Source organism: Harpegnathos saltator, unplaced genomic scaffold (assembly GCF_003227715.2).
Source record: "Harpegnathos saltator strain DR-91 unplaced genomic scaffold, Hsal_v8.6 scaffold779, whole genome shotgun sequence".
NCBI lineage: Eukaryota > Metazoa > Arthropoda > Insecta > Hymenoptera > Formicidae > Harpegnathos > Harpegnathos saltator.
Window position 1 is genome coordinate 531,396 of NW_020230625.1, and position 20,747 is coordinate 552,142.

A 20,747-nucleotide genomic window follows, 5' to 3' on the forward strand; every position below is an offset into this window, starting at 1 on the left:
AAAACTTAAAAATTTGCAAAGGTAATGAAGAGGAGGGAGGGGAAGGGATAAAATATTGCATTTTGAAACATTTGAATAGACCGATGGAAAGAGTATAAAATACTGTAAAACTTTTGTCTGAAAGACTTTTTCATATACTTCATATTTTAAGAGATATTAAATAAAAACGAAAAAGTCCGTTTTTTTCAAGGAGTTTCGACTTCTGAACATCGAAATAAGCACATAAAAGAATACGTATCTAATGTTTTTTAATGCTCTATAAAATATCCAGTGCCCATCAAAATCAGTGAAAGACGGCCCCGACCCTTTCCTTATCAGCGCGCAACAAGACGATCATAATTAGTGATAGCAAATTTCAGCCTAGCGGCTCCGCGGCCACGCGCAGTGGGCCAGAATATTTCTAAATGTGGCCAAAAGTAAATATCCGCATTGATCCAAAATAAAGTTATTATTGTATTTAGAATATTTGAAAATAGTTATAAGAGAAATGTTATGTTGATTGGATTGTTTTTGTATCAATCTTAATAGGATGAAATTACGAAATACATTAAATTTATTTTTTTTATTTTCTTTACTTTATCGTTCATACATTAAACAACTATATATTATTTTTTGGACCTTTAATTAACGAATATGATGAGCAAAGATTAAGAATGAAAAATATATAAAATTGGAGAAAATAAAAATAAATTATAATATTTTACATTCTCTTTTATTGCATTATTACAAATATATTAATCATAACTACTATTTACCATTCCCCGAAATTCCACTTTTGAGAAAGAGCATTCTAAGTTATATATGTTGCTTATGATATATATTTTAAGAAAAAGTTACTACTTTTTGCTACTTTTATTATATAACGTAAGCAAACATATGTAAACAAGTCATCGTCTATATCTAAAGGCCCGTACTGACTTGCTAATTAACATCGCGGTGTACTCATACACATATATATATATATATCATTTTCACTATAGTCTGTTTTACTAGCTCGGACATTAACCAGACTCAAATCACAGACACAAACCTCGTGTCGTTACCGAGACATCGAGTTAGTTGACGTCTATTTTCTCAGAGGGCGTATCAGGATAGATATATGCTTTCGCCCGGTGGCCGCTTTCAGGTTTCTCTCTGGTATTACACAAGGAAATTAAACATCTGCGCATGCGTGAATTTGAGTCCACAAGGAGAGGAGGTATATAAGCAATATGGCCCATCCAATTAGAAGAAATTGTGTTTTGATTCAACCAATCAGACGTGAATGTCGGACACCAGGACGGTACATACAGAGAGGAACCCGAAAGCGGCCAACACGACGTTTTCGGCGACACCGATTTTTCGCACTGGGAATGGGCGCTATCTGCATCCATTTTGAGAGGGGAACTACGATGCTATATCCACTTTTAGGTCTCGACGGTAAAACCTGCATCTGGTGGCTGTCCGTGCTACATCCACTTTCAGGCGGTTAATGTCCGTGCTACAACCATAATAGCGTACTTGACAAACACGGTCTCGCGCATTGTTATGCATTTGTAACATGAATTAACATGTTAACATGCACAAAAAAAATAAGAATTGAGATTGTATATGATTAATATCATGAAGATCGTATACGATTTATATCGATATATAAATATATGATAATAAGATAATATTTTGTGTGTACCCAAAATTATTTTTCTAAAATATTTCAGCGTTACGTTAATATTTATTTATACTACGGCAGGCGTTTTTTAGCGCAGTTGTGTCGTGTGCATGTGTGTATTGAAAGTGTGCGTGACGTACGTGTGCATATACGCACTCACATACACACATACACACACACATGTCATACGCACAGATAGAATCTCAGGGTATATCAGGGTACATATATTTTTCAGGGTCATGTATTGAGTCGGAGTTAGCAGTCTAGTTATACTATAGAAGTCTGTGATGTGTGCTTGACGGTTCGCGAGAGGGATAAAGAGAGACAGAAAAGCAGTAAAGAGGTGCGGAAAGTGCAAGTGAAAGGCACAGATTTATAATGTTACTAGACGGATCACTCGTTACAAAATAAAAGTTCGTCGCATAGAAGAGCAAGGAAAATGTAGGAAGCGCAATTTACAAAGTGAATAAAATGGATATAAAAACACAAAAAATTTGATCGCATATTCGCATGTTGAAATATTACGCGACACACACACACACACACACATATGTATGTGTATAATCTGTTATTACAAATTCATTCGCTACAGGAATGAAGTCTGAATAATGAAAAATCTTCGGGCGATTTAGCTATAATAGATTTTAAATAGTCTTAATCGCAAATTTTAAATGATCCTATCGATCACAAATAATCTGAAAGGACACCCGAGTCCTCCTTGACCTATGCTGTCAATGATCAATGAACTCGTTTCGGAGTGAACTGCAGGGCTATCTGACAATAAATATACAATTCAGTTTAAAGAAACAAGGGCTACTTTGAGATTTCGGATCTTCATCTAGAAAAAAAATACGATGTACATCGTAAGATGTCTCCTTGAAAACTGAATATATTTTTTATTTAAAATATTTTTTTTTTAATAGCAAGCACTTTGAAAGCTAATTGTATAGAAAAATTAAATGGCTCATCCTGTATATGTATGTACTGGAAATATAGAAACATACATATACATATATATAAATATGAGTATAAAAAATTATAAACATAGTAAACTGATATTACATAAAATAGATGCATAATGACAGATAAAATTTTTCTTAAAACAAAAAAGAAATAATAAACGCTGGATTTCAACTACTTAGCTTATAATTGTATATTACAAGTTATACCTTTGTGTCAATCCTTATACAAAATTAAATTATTCAAAATTTCATGTACGCACTTTTAAATAAAAGAATGTTTTATCATTAATGTTACTAGAAGATATATATATATATACATATACATGTATATATATGTATATTTCCTACTAATATATATATATATATAGAAACCGTAATATATCTTTTTTATTATATTTACACGACATTGCAATACGCAAAATCAGCCTTGTAATCCGAGTGTAGTTAGCGGTATATGTTCTCTTGATGGAAAAAAGATTGGAGAAAAATTAAGTAAATCACCATTAACCGCTAACTAACAATCAGTGCAGCTGGCTTAGGGAACTACCTAATAACTTTGTACAAAGTAACAATCGCAATCCACTGTTTTTTGACTTAACGATGTAATGACGATAAAAAAAGAAAACGCCTATACGCCTAATCGGCTAAAAACATCTGCCTTCTTCACATGTGTGACTGTTGCCACTTTGCTGAAAGTCACTTGTTTAGGTGTGGTTGTACCAAGTCGCGCCTTGGCTGGTATTGAGACGAGTCGTTCCGAAGCTATAACGAATAGAATATCCAGATATTATTTAAACGTAGTGTTCTGTGAATATAGAAATGTTTTGTACAAATGCTTGCGTGTAACATATATAAAAGGCGCTGCAGAGTCTTTATGGGTAATGGCTAAATTTTTTGAAAACTTGCTACATGAGTTCTTAATGTGTAGATCAAAAGTGTCAATGAACCCAAAGTCCAATAATAAACAGTTTCCAAGGTACAGCGACTCAATATTGGGATTTTTATACATCATACATAGCATAGTGAGGGAACACATTAATGTATATATATACACACATATACTTGGATATGCACTCATATACACACATACACACATAACACATGTGCGCGTGTACGCACACCACACACACGCAATTACCAGACTTTAAGCCCATTGACACTTTTAATCTGCACATCAAGAACCATTTCTCATAAGGATTCTACAGAGTCCTTTAATTGAAAGCCATTCCCCATAATTTCCACAAAATCCTCTGCATACATACCCAATTTGCCAGGTGACATTGTAATTTTGGTAATTCTTTTATCACTGAGAGTAGTATCAGGCGGTGATATCAGTTTCCTTTCTACCTTGAGTATACGTTTCGTATTGTTTAATATGGTCTTCTTGCCGACTTCATGATCAGCATGCATTGTGCCTGTAGTTTTAGTTGCGATTCTCTTTGTCGTTATGATCGACGTGCGTGCATCGGGAATTTTGTTCTTCAGAATGCCTGGTGAACTGATGGTATTACTTGAGCCATTTTTTAATATCCCTGCAGTAACTACGTAATCTTTTTTGTCATCTATTTCACCGAGACGCTTAAATACACTGACCGACTTCTTAAACACATCCTTATTGATACCAGTGATATTGAAGGTAGGTGATGTGTCAACCAAGTTGGTTGTACTTGTAACAGAACTGTCACCTAATCTGTCAAACACTGTACGTTTCTGTTCCATAGGTTTATGTATCTGTTGAACTCTTACACTTGAAGTCTTTGAAGGAACGACTTTATATTCAGCACTGTCTTCGTTATTATTTATTGACATTTTTACTTTTTTCTTTTCCGTAATATTCCAATTATCTTCCTCATTGCTTTCATAAGCTTCATCAGAAACAAGTTTTCTTTTAACAGGCAACTGCTTCTTTTGACTAACATATTCAGTATTGGTAACATTTGGTGCAGAAATTGGTTTTTTTATGGTTATAATTTTCTTTGTCGTAGACAGAGGTTTGATTTGAACCTTCTTCACAGGTTCTTCTGCTTTAACAGTAGTGGGTGAAATCACTATCTTTTTGCCTACTTCTTTTACTATTTTTTTTAGATGTACAGGTTGTGCAGAGAGGTTCTTTGGTGCAGAAAGTGTATCTTCAGAATCAACCAAAAATCTCTCGCAGGTTGTTTCTTCGACCACTTTCTTGGCATATCTCAAAATAGCAATCATATCACCCATTAATGTAATACCCATGTCCTTGAGACTAGATTTATCTAAATCTGGTAACATGTCTGGTTTGATACGATTGTTGGAGAATACAAGTGCATGTTTCGTAGCCAAATCTTGAGGAAAACCAGCGCCTTTGAAAAATTTTACCCAATACGCTGTAATAGATTTAATTTATGAAACAAATTATTATGTCTACTTATCACTTAAAACCCTCAAAATTAATATGTCTGAAAGTAAGATAATTGTTATAACCTAATATATATTAATAGTTGTACACTCACCTGACAAGGATGCAGCCATTTCTCTTCAAATACAGGATAACGAGTCTCTTGTACGAATTTCTGTGTCTCGTATATTTCTCCAGTACTTAACCAAAAAAGCAAACTTCAAGAATACGTCTTTACTTCCTTATACATGCTGAGCCGTCCCGGCTAGTTTTCAAGTTAGAAATGTAGTTTACCTTCAAAGTAAGAAACAAATTTACAAAAGATTGCTAACAATTGGAATTGTGCACGTTTCTAAATCGTTTCCTGATAGATCTTATACAATATCTCGAAAGAAATTATTAATAAACAAGAGACACTACTAAAATTCCACCATACCTAATATGTGTATATATAGCGTAACATTTGATACACACAGTACAAATTTACAATATAGTACAAATTTACTCATGAGCGAGCAAACAAACGTTCACTAAACACTATACGTAGATGAGGATGCTAATGGGGGATTCTCAGCGTTGTCCGACGTCCAATTCAAGATGTTTCAATGGCCGCGTTCAGTAGAACAAAGTGGTCAGAGAGCGCTTAGTGATTATTGTCTGTGATTGGAGCATTCTTTTAGATTCTTCATAGACCCAGAAGTATTGACCAATCAGGAGCGAGATTCAATGGAAAATCTAGTAATGTTGTCTAACTGTTGAGTCTACTGAATGCAGCCATTGGCCGCGTTCAGCAGAACAAAGGGTGCATTCAGTACTACAACCGCTCACTGAGCGCTAAGTGAGCTCTTGCATCTGATTGGTGTATATTTTTAAATCTAAAGGTATATACCAATCAAATGTAAAAGCTCAGTGAGCGGTTGTAGTACTGAATGCATCCAAAGTGATCAGTGAGCGCTTAGGCCCAGTGCCACAACTTGTTTTAGGCCCAGTTCCACAATTTGCTTTAAACGGAATTTAAAGCAAGTTGTGGAACTGGGCCTTAAACGGAGTTTAAAGCTAAACCGATGATTAAAAGCAATAGTATATGCGCATATATGCTTTTATGCGCATGCTTTTATGCATATATTGCTTTTAACCATCGGTTTAGCTTTAAACTCCGTTTAAAGCAACTTGTGGAACTGAGCCTAAAGCCAGCGGCACACGGTGCTTGTTTCCGTGTTGGATTGCTTGCTGGATGAAAATACTGCATTCTGATTGGTGCATTTCCATCCATCTTCGGAAATGTACCAATCAGAACGCAGTATTTTCATTCAGCAAGCAATCCAGCACGAAACAAGCATCGTGTGCCGCTGGCTTTAGTGATTGTCTGTGATTGGAGTATTCTTTTAGATTCTTCAGAGACCCAGAAGTATTTACCAATCAGGAGCGAGAATCACTAAGCGCTCACTGATCATTGGGTGCATTCAGTACTACAACCGCTCACTGAGCGCTCAATGAGCTTTTACATTTGATTGGTATATTCCTTCAGATTTAAAAATATACACCAATCAGATGCAAGAGCTCACTTAGCGCTCAGTGGTGCGATTCTGTAACTCGTTATTGGAGTTAACAACAGTTTCGTTATTGTTGCGCAGCTTTTCTACGGTATACAAAAGCTGGGCAACGATAACGAAAGTGTCGTTAACTCCAATAACGAGTTATAGAATCGCGGTACTGTGAGCGGTTGTAGTACTGAATGCACCCATTTTGTTCTTCTGAACGCAGCCAATAACCAATTCGCTTTCTACGAACTCTAGTTAATTCTGAGCCACGGCTGCACAAATATCTAGATGGGAGGTGCGTCCCATTTTGAATATGTTTAAACCGGAATTGACGACACTAACGCACCGTATAAGAGTTGCATAAAATATAATTTACGTGATAATTCAACATATCCGTCTTTTAGTCTCTTCTTAATTAGAAGTAAGAATAATTCTGATTTTTATCTCATGAATGGGGCGATAATATTGCGTCAGTTTTTGAATGATATCAGCTAGACAACGACTCACTATTCCTGACGTCATTTGTGGGAGGTTACCCATGCGAGCCGAATCCGGTATCGGCCATTTTCTTTCTCTACGTTGTCCTGTAACGATTGCGTGCTCGTTTTAGGGTCTCGATTGAGAGTGTCGAATTGTCCTATTTAGAACGCTTGCCATCTGTACGTTTATAGCTTCTATAGATAGTTCACTTTTTTTGCATATATCACTTTCCAGTACTTCTTGCTCATATACATTTCTCTTTTTGTCTGCGAGCAGCGCGAACTTGTCTGTGGTGTGCTAATGCGTGGCGTTTCAGAGAGCTCTCCAACTTGCGCAATGGCGGAGGATTTGGATGTCGAGGCGATGCTGGAGGCGCCATATAAGAAGGGGGTAAGCCTTGTTTTTCTATTATTTTATTTTGCTCTCTTTCTCACTATCTCTGTCTCCTATCTATCTATCTCTATCTCTCTCTCTCTCTCTCTCTCTTATTCTATCTTCTCATCATCACTTTTATCTTGCTCACGCTCGTGAATTGCAATTTCGATGCGTGAGGCGTGCCGTCTTTTCATTTTTAACTTGTGCACTCGTTGACGCATACGAGAGAAAGAGAACCCACCATTTCTCCCCGACACTCCCCCTTTCACTCACTATTACTCTTTCTCTCTCTCTCCCGCCCCATCTTTCTATCTTTTTTGTGTCATAGATAGTTTATATGTATACATATATATAGAACAAAGTACGACCTTGTTTCTGATGTACCAACTATTGATCAACACCTCCGTTTTCTGTACTTATAGATGGTACGTAACATGTACCCTCGCGCTCGTAGGATGTTCGCCAGCGAGTTCCTAGAATGCACTTGAAAGACGAGGTATTAAGAACAGCCATCATCTAACATCATTCTCTACTTATTTCTTATTATTTTGTTTTCTCTTGTTCTTTCTTTATTTCTGTCTAGTTTATATTTTCATTTTTCCTCAAATTTTTTTCATCATTTTTGTCTTACAAAGGCGTAATGTTTTATGATGATGTAGATAATGATGTAGCTGTCGTGTTGGTACATATTCAAGCCGAAGCAGTTCTCAATGGCATTGTGATAATTCATATGGAACCATGTGTTGTTTACCACATGTCATAATGTTTGGTATCTTTAGCCAGCAAATTCAGGGTTTTTACATAAGAACTCGTGAGTGTGAGTGAGTGTGTGTGAATGAATAAGTGTCTGAGCCATAGGAATATTTGCAATTGAAAATTTACAAGAACACATGAGGAACTTTTAGAAATTCAGAATCTACAAATGTTAGCATTGATTACAGGCTTTTGAGGACAGGCGAATTGGAGGATCTTGAGATTTGTGAATTTGTAATTTATCCAATTTCACAGATCTTGGGAGATTTTGGTTCAAGCGTGTGTATGTTTGTATGTATGTATGATATATGTATGTATGTTGTGTATGATTTATATTACACATATATAGATAAAAATCAATATATGAAATTTGTTTACTGAATAAGCCAAATATTTTGAAAGTTTTTCATCATGAAATGAAATACTTCTGACGTTAATTGTGTAGCGCATATTGTTTCATCCAGAGAGAAATATGCATTATCTTATCTGCTATATGCTATAAGAAACAAGGGATATTCTTCGTATCTAATATCAACTCTGATAATTCTGTGTTTTCGTATTCTCCTTCTGTTTCCTTTCTTCAAGGATAAATCTCTTTCTGAAGAAATTAATATCTATAAGATGTATGCGATATTATAGATACTCTTTCTCTCTTCCTCTCATAATCCTCTCTTTCGTAATAACCAAAAATCATATTTGTTTTTGCTGTTTAATCGACTTTTTTTTCTTTCTTTAATCATCTGTTATCTTAATATGTAACTTTACATGATGTAACAACACTTGCCACGCTGCAATGTTGATGTATTAACGAATTCCAAGTAGAGTCTGCCGATATCATTTTATCGCAATTTATAAATTCGAAATTTGTTAGTTTCTCTGTTCATTTTCATACTTTAAATTTCTATTCATGCTGTCTGTCGATTGGAACAGTCTTCTTGATTTACAACCACAACAAAATATAATTGCTCCTTACTGCAAAACCTTAGATATGTTTATCTATCAATTGTTAAATGGTTAGAAAATGTTACAGTCCTCCAGTACAGTTGCTCTAGGATGTTTCTCGAAATGTTTTTCTTGTAATGGCTCGCGACCGATTTATTTTACAAAATATTCACACCCTATTTACTGTTTTCTATGCAACTTGTAATGATAGCAATTTGCCTTCTAGGTAGTGCCATCGATCAGGTATCACAACACTTAATTGCGGTGCAATAGAAGACATGTCAGGCTTGCGATCAATTCTCACGTTGTCTTTAGATTATTATTCTTCAAATCTGACATTTGTTGAGTTGCTGTTTACAAAATGCCTATCCATCTCGTCTTGATGCAACTGACTAATCCAGTTGTGTATCGACATAATTTGATCAACACGTCATCTTCGCTCACTGATGAAGAACTAATTTCTCATGCAAAGCATATCATTGCGTTTATTATATGTGATACAATGTAAGATTCGTGACTACGCGTGAATTGGATAGGAACTTTGTAAGCATCCTCGCTAATTACGTTTCAAGTTTACAAATGACCACGTGAAAATATGGTAAACTGGCCGCCAAGCTGGAATGGAAGACTCATAGATGAGGATCTACTCAAGAAAATGTTTCAGGAACCTGCTTTTGTTTTCCATTACAATGATAATCTGCCTGTCACCTTAGTAATATCTTAACACGATTGAATCGAACGGCTCTCTTTATGTCCGAGTTCTAAGAGAAAAGATACGCTGTTGGCTTCGTCATATCACACAACGCAAGCATTCACCAGCTCACACTTCGGTACGATGAGCGCGTAGCGAAAGAGTCAATTGGAAGAAACATTTTCTGGACTTGGCCAGACCGCGATTGCGAGTTTGCGCGAGTCGTTGCAGGCTGTTCACGGTCTCTACCGAGAGGGAAGAAGGTGGCTTTTCAAACGACCCCTAATATAATTAACACACATACACACGCATACACATACATACACATACAAATTCCCTCTAATCAGTAAGTGCGCGCGCGCGGGCAATCGTAGGCTAGCGATTAGGGTTGCTCACGTCTCTCGCGTTTACATCGTGCTTTTGAAATCGTGCTGTCTTTGATGAGGGCTCTCTTTTGCAGAAGAAAAAGGATGTGTGGTTGGCCATTGGTAGTTTAAAGACCAAGGCATGCTCAACCCAAGATTGCAATGATTTCCTAAAACCCGATAAAGCGATTGGTAAGTCTGAGCCAGGTGCATGCGACCGTGTCGCATCGCTATGCTCGCCCCGTCTCTCTCTCTCTCTCTCTCTCTCTCTCTCTCTCTCTCTCTCTCTCTCTCTCTCTTTTCTCTCTCCTCTTTTTTCTCTCTCTACTCTCTCTTTCTTTCTCTATCACACACGCTCGCTCTCTCTTTTCTTCTTGTACCTTCGCCTCTTCTCCCCTCAGCGCTCTCAGACCCATAGACTCCTGGAAAGAAAACCGAAATAAAAGAGAAAGAGCACGAGAATTGACGCCGACGTCTGTCTTTGTCCCAGCATCAAAAGCATTGCTCTTCCGCAGCAAAGGGAAGGTTGCTACCGTAGTACTGACGGGCGATAAAAATAAAAGAAGAGATATACCGTCTACCATTTCTAATTCATTGTCGGATTTGACATTCGTAATAGAAAGAGAAACAGAAAAAGATATATACGTATATACAATGTATATATACATTTATCTTATACATATATATATATATTTTTTGTATAGCGAATAATTGCCATTACGAAATTTACTAACGTTCTACGATTTGCTTTTTGTCCCCTTGTTCGCGCGTCCCCGCCACATCGGCTGGCTGGCATGGCATTCAACTGTTTGCTGTTCGTAGGAGCAGGACTCCTCGTCCAAAGACAAGTCCTCCAAGGAGAATGGGTCTAGCCGCAAATCCTCAGGGTGAGTAAGAAAAATCTTTGAGTTTTATATCTTTCTCTCTCTCTCTCTCTCTCTCTCTCTCTCTCTCTCTCTCTCTCTCTCTCTCCGTCTCTCCGTCTATATGTTGGAGGGTTGCAGGATCACACGAGACTCGAATTGCACATCCCTCGTGTTTAAACGTTGAAATTAAACGAAATTACTTGAGCCTACATCACCTGTGTCAAAAGTTAATTCATTCTAATCTGGGAGGCTTGCTAAGAGAAACATCGCAGCCGTCACACATCTCGCTCTCATCCGTCGCGCTCTTTGCGATTTTTACTCGAATCACTTTCAAGATAAACAGCTTGTGCCGATATCATCGTTGAAACTCGTTAGCGATAAAGGGGCAACTGATCACTGTGACAAGGTCTACCAAAGTTTTTGTACGGCGATTAAAATCAAGGAACGCTTGGATTTTACAATCTGATTGAGATTCGGACGTCGTGTATGTTTTTGAGATAGCTGTAATCAATAATCAGATAACGTAATAGCATCAATTGAAATTCAAAAACAAAAAAGAAAGAGGAGCGGTTGTGCATTGCCATTTTCTTGCAATAGACATACGTCTGTGACGTTACACACATAATGATTTTTGCGCCATGATTGAAGCAACATTAATCGCCTAATAGACCCATCTGAAGTTTTATTCTCTTTGTTATAGACCCCATACAATTAGTGTAAATGCTGGTTATTTTGATAATACCAAAGGTTAAACCTGAAAATGGTAAGTATATAGGAAGCATATCTGTACTACAGACTCCTCTTACGAATCTCGAATCGTGTTTCCTTAAAAGCTCCGAGATTAGGGATCAGAATCAGAATGTAACGACGTGTAAAGTTGCAAAATTGCACTCGCTTCAGGTTGCTGCCTAATCTCACCGAGTCTTGAGAAATTCTGTGATCTAGATAATTTCAGTTCATTAGTAACGCAACTTTGACTCACGACCAAACTCTAAATATTGCGACACCAAGAACGCATTTTCCAGCGTTTCACTTTATTCACACCATTTCTGAGTCGGTCCTCAAGTTTCTTGATCATGAGAGAGTGGCACAGTTTAACATTACAATACAATCCAAACAGTCAACTGCTGAGCAAGCGGCTTCTTTACTTTGATAATTAACACTTGTCAAATATTCTTACATGTCTACATTGTGTCTCTGCGCTCCACGATAATGAGACAGTCTTGCAATTATCGTAAAACGCTAGTGCAGGTGTCAAGATGAAAATTATTCGAAATTTGCGTCACTTCATAATTTTTTTTTTTTTATTCACTTGCAGGATGTGTTTCGGACTTATTCTCCGATTCTCGCCGGCTGCCGAGCCTCATTTCTTTTCTTAATTGGATCATTGTTCTTTTGTAGGAAAAGCAAGCATCGCTCTCGTTCCCGTTCACGATCACGCGATCGCCGAGACAAAGACCGGCGGGATCGTGACAGAGATAGAGACAGAGACCGCGACCGCGACAGGGAACGCGACCGCGACCGCGATCGTCGACGTAGATCACGCTCACGAGACAGGCGAGACCGGGACCGTGATCGAGACAATGATCGGGATAGGGATAGGCGAGACAGAGACCGGGACAGAGACAGAAGAAGGAAGAGATCGCTCACACCGCTGACTCTTCCCAGAGCCCGACCACCATTCGGCAAAGGTCACAGCCCACTTGGAATGTAAGTACAAGATTTATTTGGTTTTACTGATGATATTCAATTAGTAGCTATAATATATTTCTCTAATACTACGAGGGCAGTCTGAAAAGTTTTCGGCCTGACACATAGATGGCATTAGAAACTGTCAAACTATAATTGTATTGGAAAGTGGCATCCCTGATATAAACCCATGTAAAATTTTATTTCGATCTGTCAAGTCATTCGAGTAGTAGCACCAGTTTCATTGTCTTTTTTAAAATGGAAAAAAATTGAATATCGTGCAGTGATTAAATTCTTTGTTTTGGATAGTTTAACACCAACAGAAATTCATCCGAAATTGTTAAAAGTGTATAAGGATGCATCATCTTCACTTTCCACTGTGAAAAAATGGGCTGCTCTTTTTAAATCTGGTCGTACAAGCCTCGAAGATGATCCACGCGAAGGTTGTCCAAAAACTGCTACAACACCACAAAACATTCAACAAGTCCATGATATGGTGTTAGATGATCGGCGAGTGAAAATGCGTGAAATAGCTGAGGCCATAGGCATCTCAAAAGAACGAATTGGAAATATTTTGCATGAAGAATTACATATGAAAAAGCTTCGTGCAAGATGAGTGCCGCATTTGCTAACAATTGACCAAAAACGCATTCGAATGCGTATTCCTCAAGCGTGTTTGGATCGTTTTAAGCAAAATAAAATGGATTTCAAACGTCGTTTCATAACTGTTGATGAAACTTGGATCCACCACTATACACCAGAGCGAAAAGAATAGTCGAAACGGATTGAAGCCGGTGGACGTACACCAAAGAAGGCAAAGACGGTTCCATCAGCAGGAAAGGTTATGGCAACAGTTTTTTGGGATTACAAAGGTGTTTTGTTGATCAATTATCTTCACAAAGATAAAACGATTAACTCTGAATATTATTGTAACCTTTTGGATTTATTGGATGCAAAAATTCGTGAGAAAAGACCTGCTTTAAAGAAGAAAAGAATCGTTTTCCATCAAGACAATGCACGTGTTCACACAAGTGTTTTGATAATGGCAAAATTCAACGAATTAAAGTACGAATTGCTTGAACATCCAGCATATTCACCAAATTTGGCTCCCTCTGACTATTATCTGTTTCCAAACCTGAAAAAATTCCTGGCTGGAAAGCGTTTTACATCAAATGACGAAGCTATTACAGCCGTGGATGGATATTTTACAGACCTTCCGGAATTACACTTTAATAATGGTATTGAATTATTGGAAAAACGTTGGAATAAATGTATTGAAGTTTCAGGAGATTATATTGAAAAATAAAACATTTCACGGCAAAAAAATTTTTCTTTCATTGTTAGGCCGAGAACTTTTCAGACTGCCTACGTAGTTTTTAGACTTTCGCGGCCATTGATACAATCAGGGTGTGTTTCTTCCGGATGGATACCGCGTTGTAATTCAGCTTTGTGCCGACGCCAGCAAACATCAAGAAGGATTGGAAATTCTGAAACATCCTAACAATGTTAACCGAGATAAGGGTCTTCGGGTGAACCCTATTTGGCACGCTGTCCTCCCGGTTTTTAATTGACCAGCTGGCCAATTATGATTGGTCGAAACATTTCCCCCACCCCGTTCCCCATTTCTCCCAACCCCCACTTAGAAGAATGGTAGAATATATAAGGACCACAAACCAGGAAGATTCAGTATCGGAGCTCCTAACCCTGATGATGCAAGTTGCAATGTTTGCGAAACGTCGGCACAAAGCTGAATTACAACGCGATATCCATCCGGAAGAAACACACCCTGATTGTATATTTCTCTAGTTAGATTGCGTCGTGTAGTTTCCGATTGTGGAAAACGGCTCTGGAGAAATATCAAAGTCGAAGTGGCAGGGATTTTTCTGCGTCTATACTGGTTTACTTCGAAATGCATAATTGACTAGACCCAGTCATGGAACTTGTAATCTGTGAATTGGGGGATATATTTATGCTAAATTGATATGGATATTCTTCAAATATTTTTCTTGCATTATTACTATAGCGCATAGAGTAACACGAGAAAATATTCCACAATAATACAGTGTTAGAAAATTTACAATAGTCCAGTATTCCCCCCTGCTTCTCAGTACCACGTTTTTGTCCTGAGGTTAGTGAAAATTATTACCTCTGCGCTTTTCTAGAAACGATGAGCTGACACCGGAGGAACGAGACGCCCGAACCGTATTTTGCATGCAACTAAGCCAGCGAATTCGTGCACGCGATTTGGAGGAATTCTTCTCTAGCGTCGGCAAAGTACAAGATGTCAGACTTATCACCTGCAACAAGACACGGCGATTTAAAGGAATCGCTTACGTCGAGTTCAAAGATCCGGAGAGCGTGACACTAGTGAGTACACGTCGATACTGTTGATCACCGTGTAATTGGCGGTAACTATCAAGTATCGTTTCGCAAAATCGTGATGTTCCATGGACTTCTAGCATATTTAACGGCATTTTTTGAGGAGAGATCCAACGAGGATGACTAAAGATGACTTCTTTGACGTTCCTTTGCAGGCGCTCGGCTTGTCTGGTCAGAAGCTCCTCGGAGTGCCCATTGTGGTGCAACATACGCAAGCTGAAAAGAATCGTATGGGCAACTCAATGCCGAATCTTATGCCGAAGGGACAAACCGGACCTATGAGATTGTATGTAGGGTCTCTACACTTCAACATCACGGAGGATATGCTACGTGGAATCTTCGAACCTTTCGGGAAAATCGACAATATTCAGCTGATTATGGATCCAGAAACTGGGCGAAGCAAAGGCTACGGTTTCCTAACGGTAAGTTTTTATGATGTTATCGTGTTATCATATGATGACGACTGAATCACTCGGTTACTTGCAATCTGTTTGTTATCTGTGCGTGCCGATGTTTTAAACAAATCTTATTACACTTACTCAGTTATCGTTGTGTTTTCAGTTCAGAAATGCGGACGATGCGAAGAAAGCTTTGGAACAATTAAACGGATTCGAGCTCGCTGGCAGACCGATGAAAGTTGGAAATGTGACAGAACGTACTGATCTGATCCAAGGACCATCTCTTCTCGATACGGACGAGCTTGATCGAAGTGGAATTGACCTTGGAGCAACCGGCAGGTACGTAAGAGAATAAGTAATACGAATTCAGGGTAAATTCATACTAATACAGGGTGTGTAAAAAGTCCCGGGACGGTGAAATATCACAAAAGCATTTTAGAAAAAAATATTTCAAATAAAAATTGTAGAATTTCAAAAGATTATTTACTGACATTATGAGTTTGACCTTGGGTGGCGTCGCCAAGGTCAGGACAAGGTCACCTTGAATTTTTTAAATGGGACCCCCTATTTTTTAATGCATATTCTTGTAGCCCTTCCTCAGACCTTTTCAAAGCACTATAATCTTCAAGGTGATCTTATCCTGATCTTGGCGACGCCACCCAAAGTCAAACTTATAATGTCAGTAAATAGATTTTTTTTAAACCCTATAATTTTTATTTGAAATATTTTTTTCTAAAATGCTTGGTTTTTATGATATTTCACCGTCCCGGTACTTTTTATATACTCTATAGAAAGAACTTCGCGCAATTCTCGAACCTATGATATTGTTGTTGCAGATTGCAATTGATGTTCAAATTGGCGGAAGGTACCGGCCTGGAGATACCACCCGCAGCAGCGAACGCTTTAAATATGGCACCAGTGATGACAGCACCGCAACCACCACCTCAAGCTGCGCCTCCTATCGCGACACAATGTTTCATGTTGTCAAATATGTTCGATCCGCAGAAGTAAGTCAATTTTTTGTGTTGAACGAGCTCGCACGATTAGTTGCATATAAGTAGACCTAGTGCCATATGCTACTGCATTCACTAGGGGAATACATATGCTAAAGCAAAATGTTATTGAAATTACAGTGCGTACTCGAGCATAGTCGCGTGCGAGTTATCGATAACACGACACGTTTATTACAAGAGTAATTTTATTCGAGCTACTATTTATGATTTGAATTTCATCTCCTACTTAGAGGTTTTATTTCATTTATACTAAATTTATACTTTTTTCTTTTATAAATTATATGATTAATAGCCCTCTTGCATAAGAGTTTTCCCTGTCTTGAACGTTATCAAAATGTACGAGTTTTTTTTAGAAAGGATTGCAAAGTAAACGCGGTCATTTCTAAGGTTTTTAAGGATCGTAGGTTACGGATCTGAAGTTAGAATTTAAAAATTCAAAATGGATCCTATATCGGCGATCTCGCACACAATATTTCAGTGAATCCTGAATTCTTTTGCTGTAAAGGAATTTCTAATGTCAGACTTAAAAAATTCAAAATGGCGAATCCAATATGGCATTCACGTACCCAAAATTCAATAAATTTTGAATTTTCTTGCTACGATTGGCCGGAAAACTATTACTCGGGGGTTTTTGAGATTACTGAAGACGGATCTAAAGTCAGATTTTGATATGACGGATCCAATATGGCGGCCATATATACGTTTTCCCGTGAAAATTAGGAGATTCTCGTCTGGTAAACTTGAGAACTATTACTCAAGAATTTGAGGAATTACTACGAATTTGATTACAAATCTGAACTCAGCAATTGAAAATAAAAAGGATGTAAAATCGAATTTGGAGCTTCGACGTGGCGCATCCTGGGTATACTTTATCAAACGGAAAGTACAGCAAATCCTAGTCCTTGTATGAGTGTTGAACGCAATTGAATCCGTCATTTTGAATTTTGAAATACTGACTTCAGATTTGTAATCAGCAACCTCTAAAACCCCCCAGTAACAGTTTCCAGGCAAATCAGAATGAAAAAGTCGAAATCGGACTGGGAAATCGTGTACTTAACGGCCATATTGGATCTGCCATTTTGAATTTTGAAATTCAGACTTCAGATTCGCCATTAGCGATCTCAAAAACCCCCTAAGTAAGAGTTTCCAGACCGATTTGAGTACTTTTAGGGCCCTTTTGTAAGAACGAAAAATTAGAAAATGATTATATGAATTTTCTCTTTTTTTTTTTTTTTTCAATTTTCAATCCAATTTTTTATAATATGTATAAATTCGATACCGCAACTCGATCTATCTTAAAAAATCTATCTTAAAATGCTAGTCTCAAACTTTAATTTGCGAGATCGCAGGGCTCTCTAAATGATTTCGTTCAGTAGTTTCAAAAGAAAAAAATGTTTGGACGAGTATACTCGTCATCGCGTACATGGGAACAACTCCGTTTGAACAAGTATACTCGGGATAATGCACAAGGGGGTAAAAATCTAATAGGATGTATTTTTGCGAATTAATCTTAATTAATTTAAGGTCTGTAATCTGAATCTAGTTCGAGAGCGTAATTGAATTTTCCGTTTCTAGTGAGACGAATCCCAACTGGGCAAAGGAGATTCGCGACGACGTGATTGAGGAGTGCAACAAGCATGGTGGCGTACTGCACGTATACGTGGATCAGGCGTCGCCGCAGGGCAATGTATATGTGAAATGTCCGTCGATCGCAACAGCTGTGGCAGCGGTGAACTCGTTGCACGGTCGGTGGTTCGCAGGTCGAGTAATAACCGCTGCTTACGTGCCAGTGGTGAATTATCACTCACTGTTCCCGGATGCGATGACCGCGCTGCAACTATTGGTGCCGAGCGCGCCGCGAAGAGGCATGTGATGATCCTGAGCGAACGAAACACAGTCGTAAATCACTGGCGTGTAAATCCTATGCATAGTATTGAGTTTCTGCATCTTACTGTTTCTCTTGTTACTATCTGATGGATATATATATATATTTTTTTTTATTGCTAAGGCGCGGGAGAAAGAGAAAGGAGGGGGAGTCTGAGCGATGGATTTCGCACGTCGAGGGTAGATATTTGCATTACTTGTTGCAATAATTTCACGTATGTGACATTGTACATTGCGTTTGATCTTTGCGTTTCTCACGGCACAACCATCATCGTGCAATCATGAACTTCCGTTTGGTGTACGAGATTCGTTCATAGCAGTCAAAGACGTGCAGTTTTCTTCAACGCTTTGAATTTGACTGCTTATATATACACGCAACCGTTAGAAATCCTACATTATTTCGATACGAAAGTTATTTTGCGATTTTTGGTTTAAATTTCTTTGGGTATCTGATTTTTAACAGATATATCGTACCGAATTTCTCCTTAAGTTAAGGTAACTTGTATATTATATAATGAAACGTAAGAAATTGTGGAAATTGCAGAAATTGCGAGGAAAATTTTATATCAATGAAATCGTATTACTGATGATTTTTCTATATCGGAAAATTTAAAACAAGAAGTGATAATTTAAAATTCTATGAACATACAAAAGCCAAATTATTAGATTTTCACAGTGAGACGTGATAACATAGTATTTCTGATGGACCCAAAGTCTTCATTATTGTAATAAAATATATGCACGCACTTCTGTTTCATTATGAGGTGATAATCGTGTGTTTGTGTTTCTTGTGAAATTAAGAAGACAGTTATTTATTGACGCGACGTAATGTTTCGTCTCGTATATGTCGACGTATTGTATTTTTGCGATCGATACGGACTACGTTATAAATAGCGAAGTATTCAATCGATCGTTTGTTACGGTAGTAAAACACATAGAATGAATGGTGAAACAAAGTGGAAACCTTAATCCTCTCGTTCCTGATTTACATATTAAATTATTAGATAAACATAGAAAAGGAAGATAAGTACGTAAATCTAATTTAATTTTAAATCGCTCGTGAGTTTCATAATTACCAAGCTATACTTTTGTATGACTGTATCATAATTTAATAAAAGCCAGCAAGTTTCGAATGAATGTGTACGTGTGTATATGTGTGTGTGTGTGTGTGTGTGTGTGTGTGTGTGTGTGTGTGTGTGTGTGTATGCTTGAGAAAAAGAAGTTCCCTTTGACTTTGATGTATTATATAAGAGAGAAATGTGTTCTGTTTAAGATTGAGAATAGTTGGCGATGGAGCCGTGCTGCCACACAGCCACACTGAACATTGAACGAAGTTCAATTTGTTTGGAAATTATTTGTTGATGTGTTATCATATGTTTCTATTGGGAAGAAAGGATTAAGGATATGCTCGTAACGACTGCTGTAATAGGACTTAATAACGAGAATTGCTTTAGGACACACATTAGATTTGTTACATTTATACGGAGAAAGGAAGATCGAAAGGAGATGATGTGATAGAAAGGAGGTCTGCAAGTATTAAAAAAATTTCTCAATTATTGCACAAATGCACAAGACGATTGCATATATCGGAATAATAAATTAACGCGATATCGCATTAGGATAAGATACGATTACAAATTCAACAATGCTACTAATCAAAATGTTGAAGTAGATCTCACTATGAAATCTTAGTCTTTGATTCGTAAAATTAATTTTAATATTTCTAGCATCAAATCGTTCACCGGTAGTTACGCCGGAAATAATGGACCAAGTGGATTGATCCCATTTTTAGAGCTGCAAATGAATTTATTTCGTTGAGAAATACTCCAAAAAGTGAATCCATCATAATTCTAGATTCAGAATGACCGTTTGAACGATAAAGCAGCTGTAAATCATTTGTATAAGCAAAAAAATCTTGTACTCTCGTATTCGTCACTAATGATATATTCTTTACATTGCAGATCGATAAATAGTTGCGTTATAAACTTTAAACTACATCGAGAGACTCGAATTCTCTTAAATTAATAATATGATAATTCATCCGATATGTAACATAGAGTTGTGAATGTAGAATCTTGACGCGGTTGCTTTCGCAAACGACTCAATTGAATATATTTTTCATCTCTCTCTTTGAAAGTTCGCTCGCAGATGTAATTGTGGAAAATTTCCTCTTACGTGTACGCTGTAGACCGCAAAGAATTGAGCAACGATACAAAAATTCCGATCTTTCGCTTAAATAGAGAGTAACACGGGAAGATTTTAGCGACGTAGAAAACGTTCATGGTAGAAATTAGCGACTTTTCTCGTTACCTGCAGATCTCCATGACCGAGCCTTGCGAAGCAAAAAAGGAAGGAAGCGATATTCATCTGTATATAAGTTTTTGTAAATT

At 37.5% G+C, this 20,747-nt stretch overlaps 2 protein-coding genes across 3 annotated transcripts; one reads left to right on the forward strand and one right to left on the reverse strand.

The window, feature by feature from the left end:
• Positions 1 to 2,968: 2,968 nt before the first annotated feature.
• Positions 2,969 to 5,515, reverse strand: LOC105189774 (uncharacterized protein C19orf47 homolog). The gene is made up of 4 exons (XM_011152090.2): positions 5,418 to 5,515; positions 5,097 to 5,275; positions 3,873 to 4,970; positions 2,969 to 3,372 (listed from the first exon to the last, which is right to left on the reverse strand). The coding sequence occupies exons 2-4, from the start codon at positions 5,113 to 5,115 to the stop codon at positions 3,239 to 3,241; spliced, it is 1,251 nt and encodes a 416-aa protein (XP_011150392.1). The 5' UTR covers positions 5,116 to 5,275; positions 5,418 to 5,515; the 3' UTR covers positions 2,969 to 3,238.
• Positions 5,516 to 7,055: 1,540 nt separating this feature from the next.
• Caper (RNA-binding protein 39-like protein Caper) lies at positions 7,056 to 20,564 on the forward strand. 2 transcript variants are annotated; one of them, XM_011152095.3, is made up of 9 exons: positions 7,056 to 7,181; positions 7,279 to 7,392; positions 10,951 to 11,015; positions 12,396 to 12,704; positions 14,846 to 15,050; positions 15,218 to 15,484; positions 15,624 to 15,799; positions 16,297 to 16,467; positions 18,049 to 20,564. In XM_011152095.3, the coding sequence occupies exons 2-9, from the start codon at positions 7,303 to 7,305 to the stop codon at positions 18,344 to 18,346; spliced, it is 1,581 nt and encodes a 526-aa protein (XP_011150397.1). In that variant the 5' UTR covers positions 7,056 to 7,181; positions 7,279 to 7,302; the 3' UTR covers positions 18,347 to 20,564. The 2 variants fall into 2 exon arrangements, with proteins under 2 accessions (XP_011150397.1, XP_011150398.1); XM_011152096.3 differs by having other exon boundaries at positions 7,081 to 7,181; positions 7,319 to 7,392.
• The last annotated feature ends 183 nt before the right edge of the window (positions 20,565 to 20,747 follow it).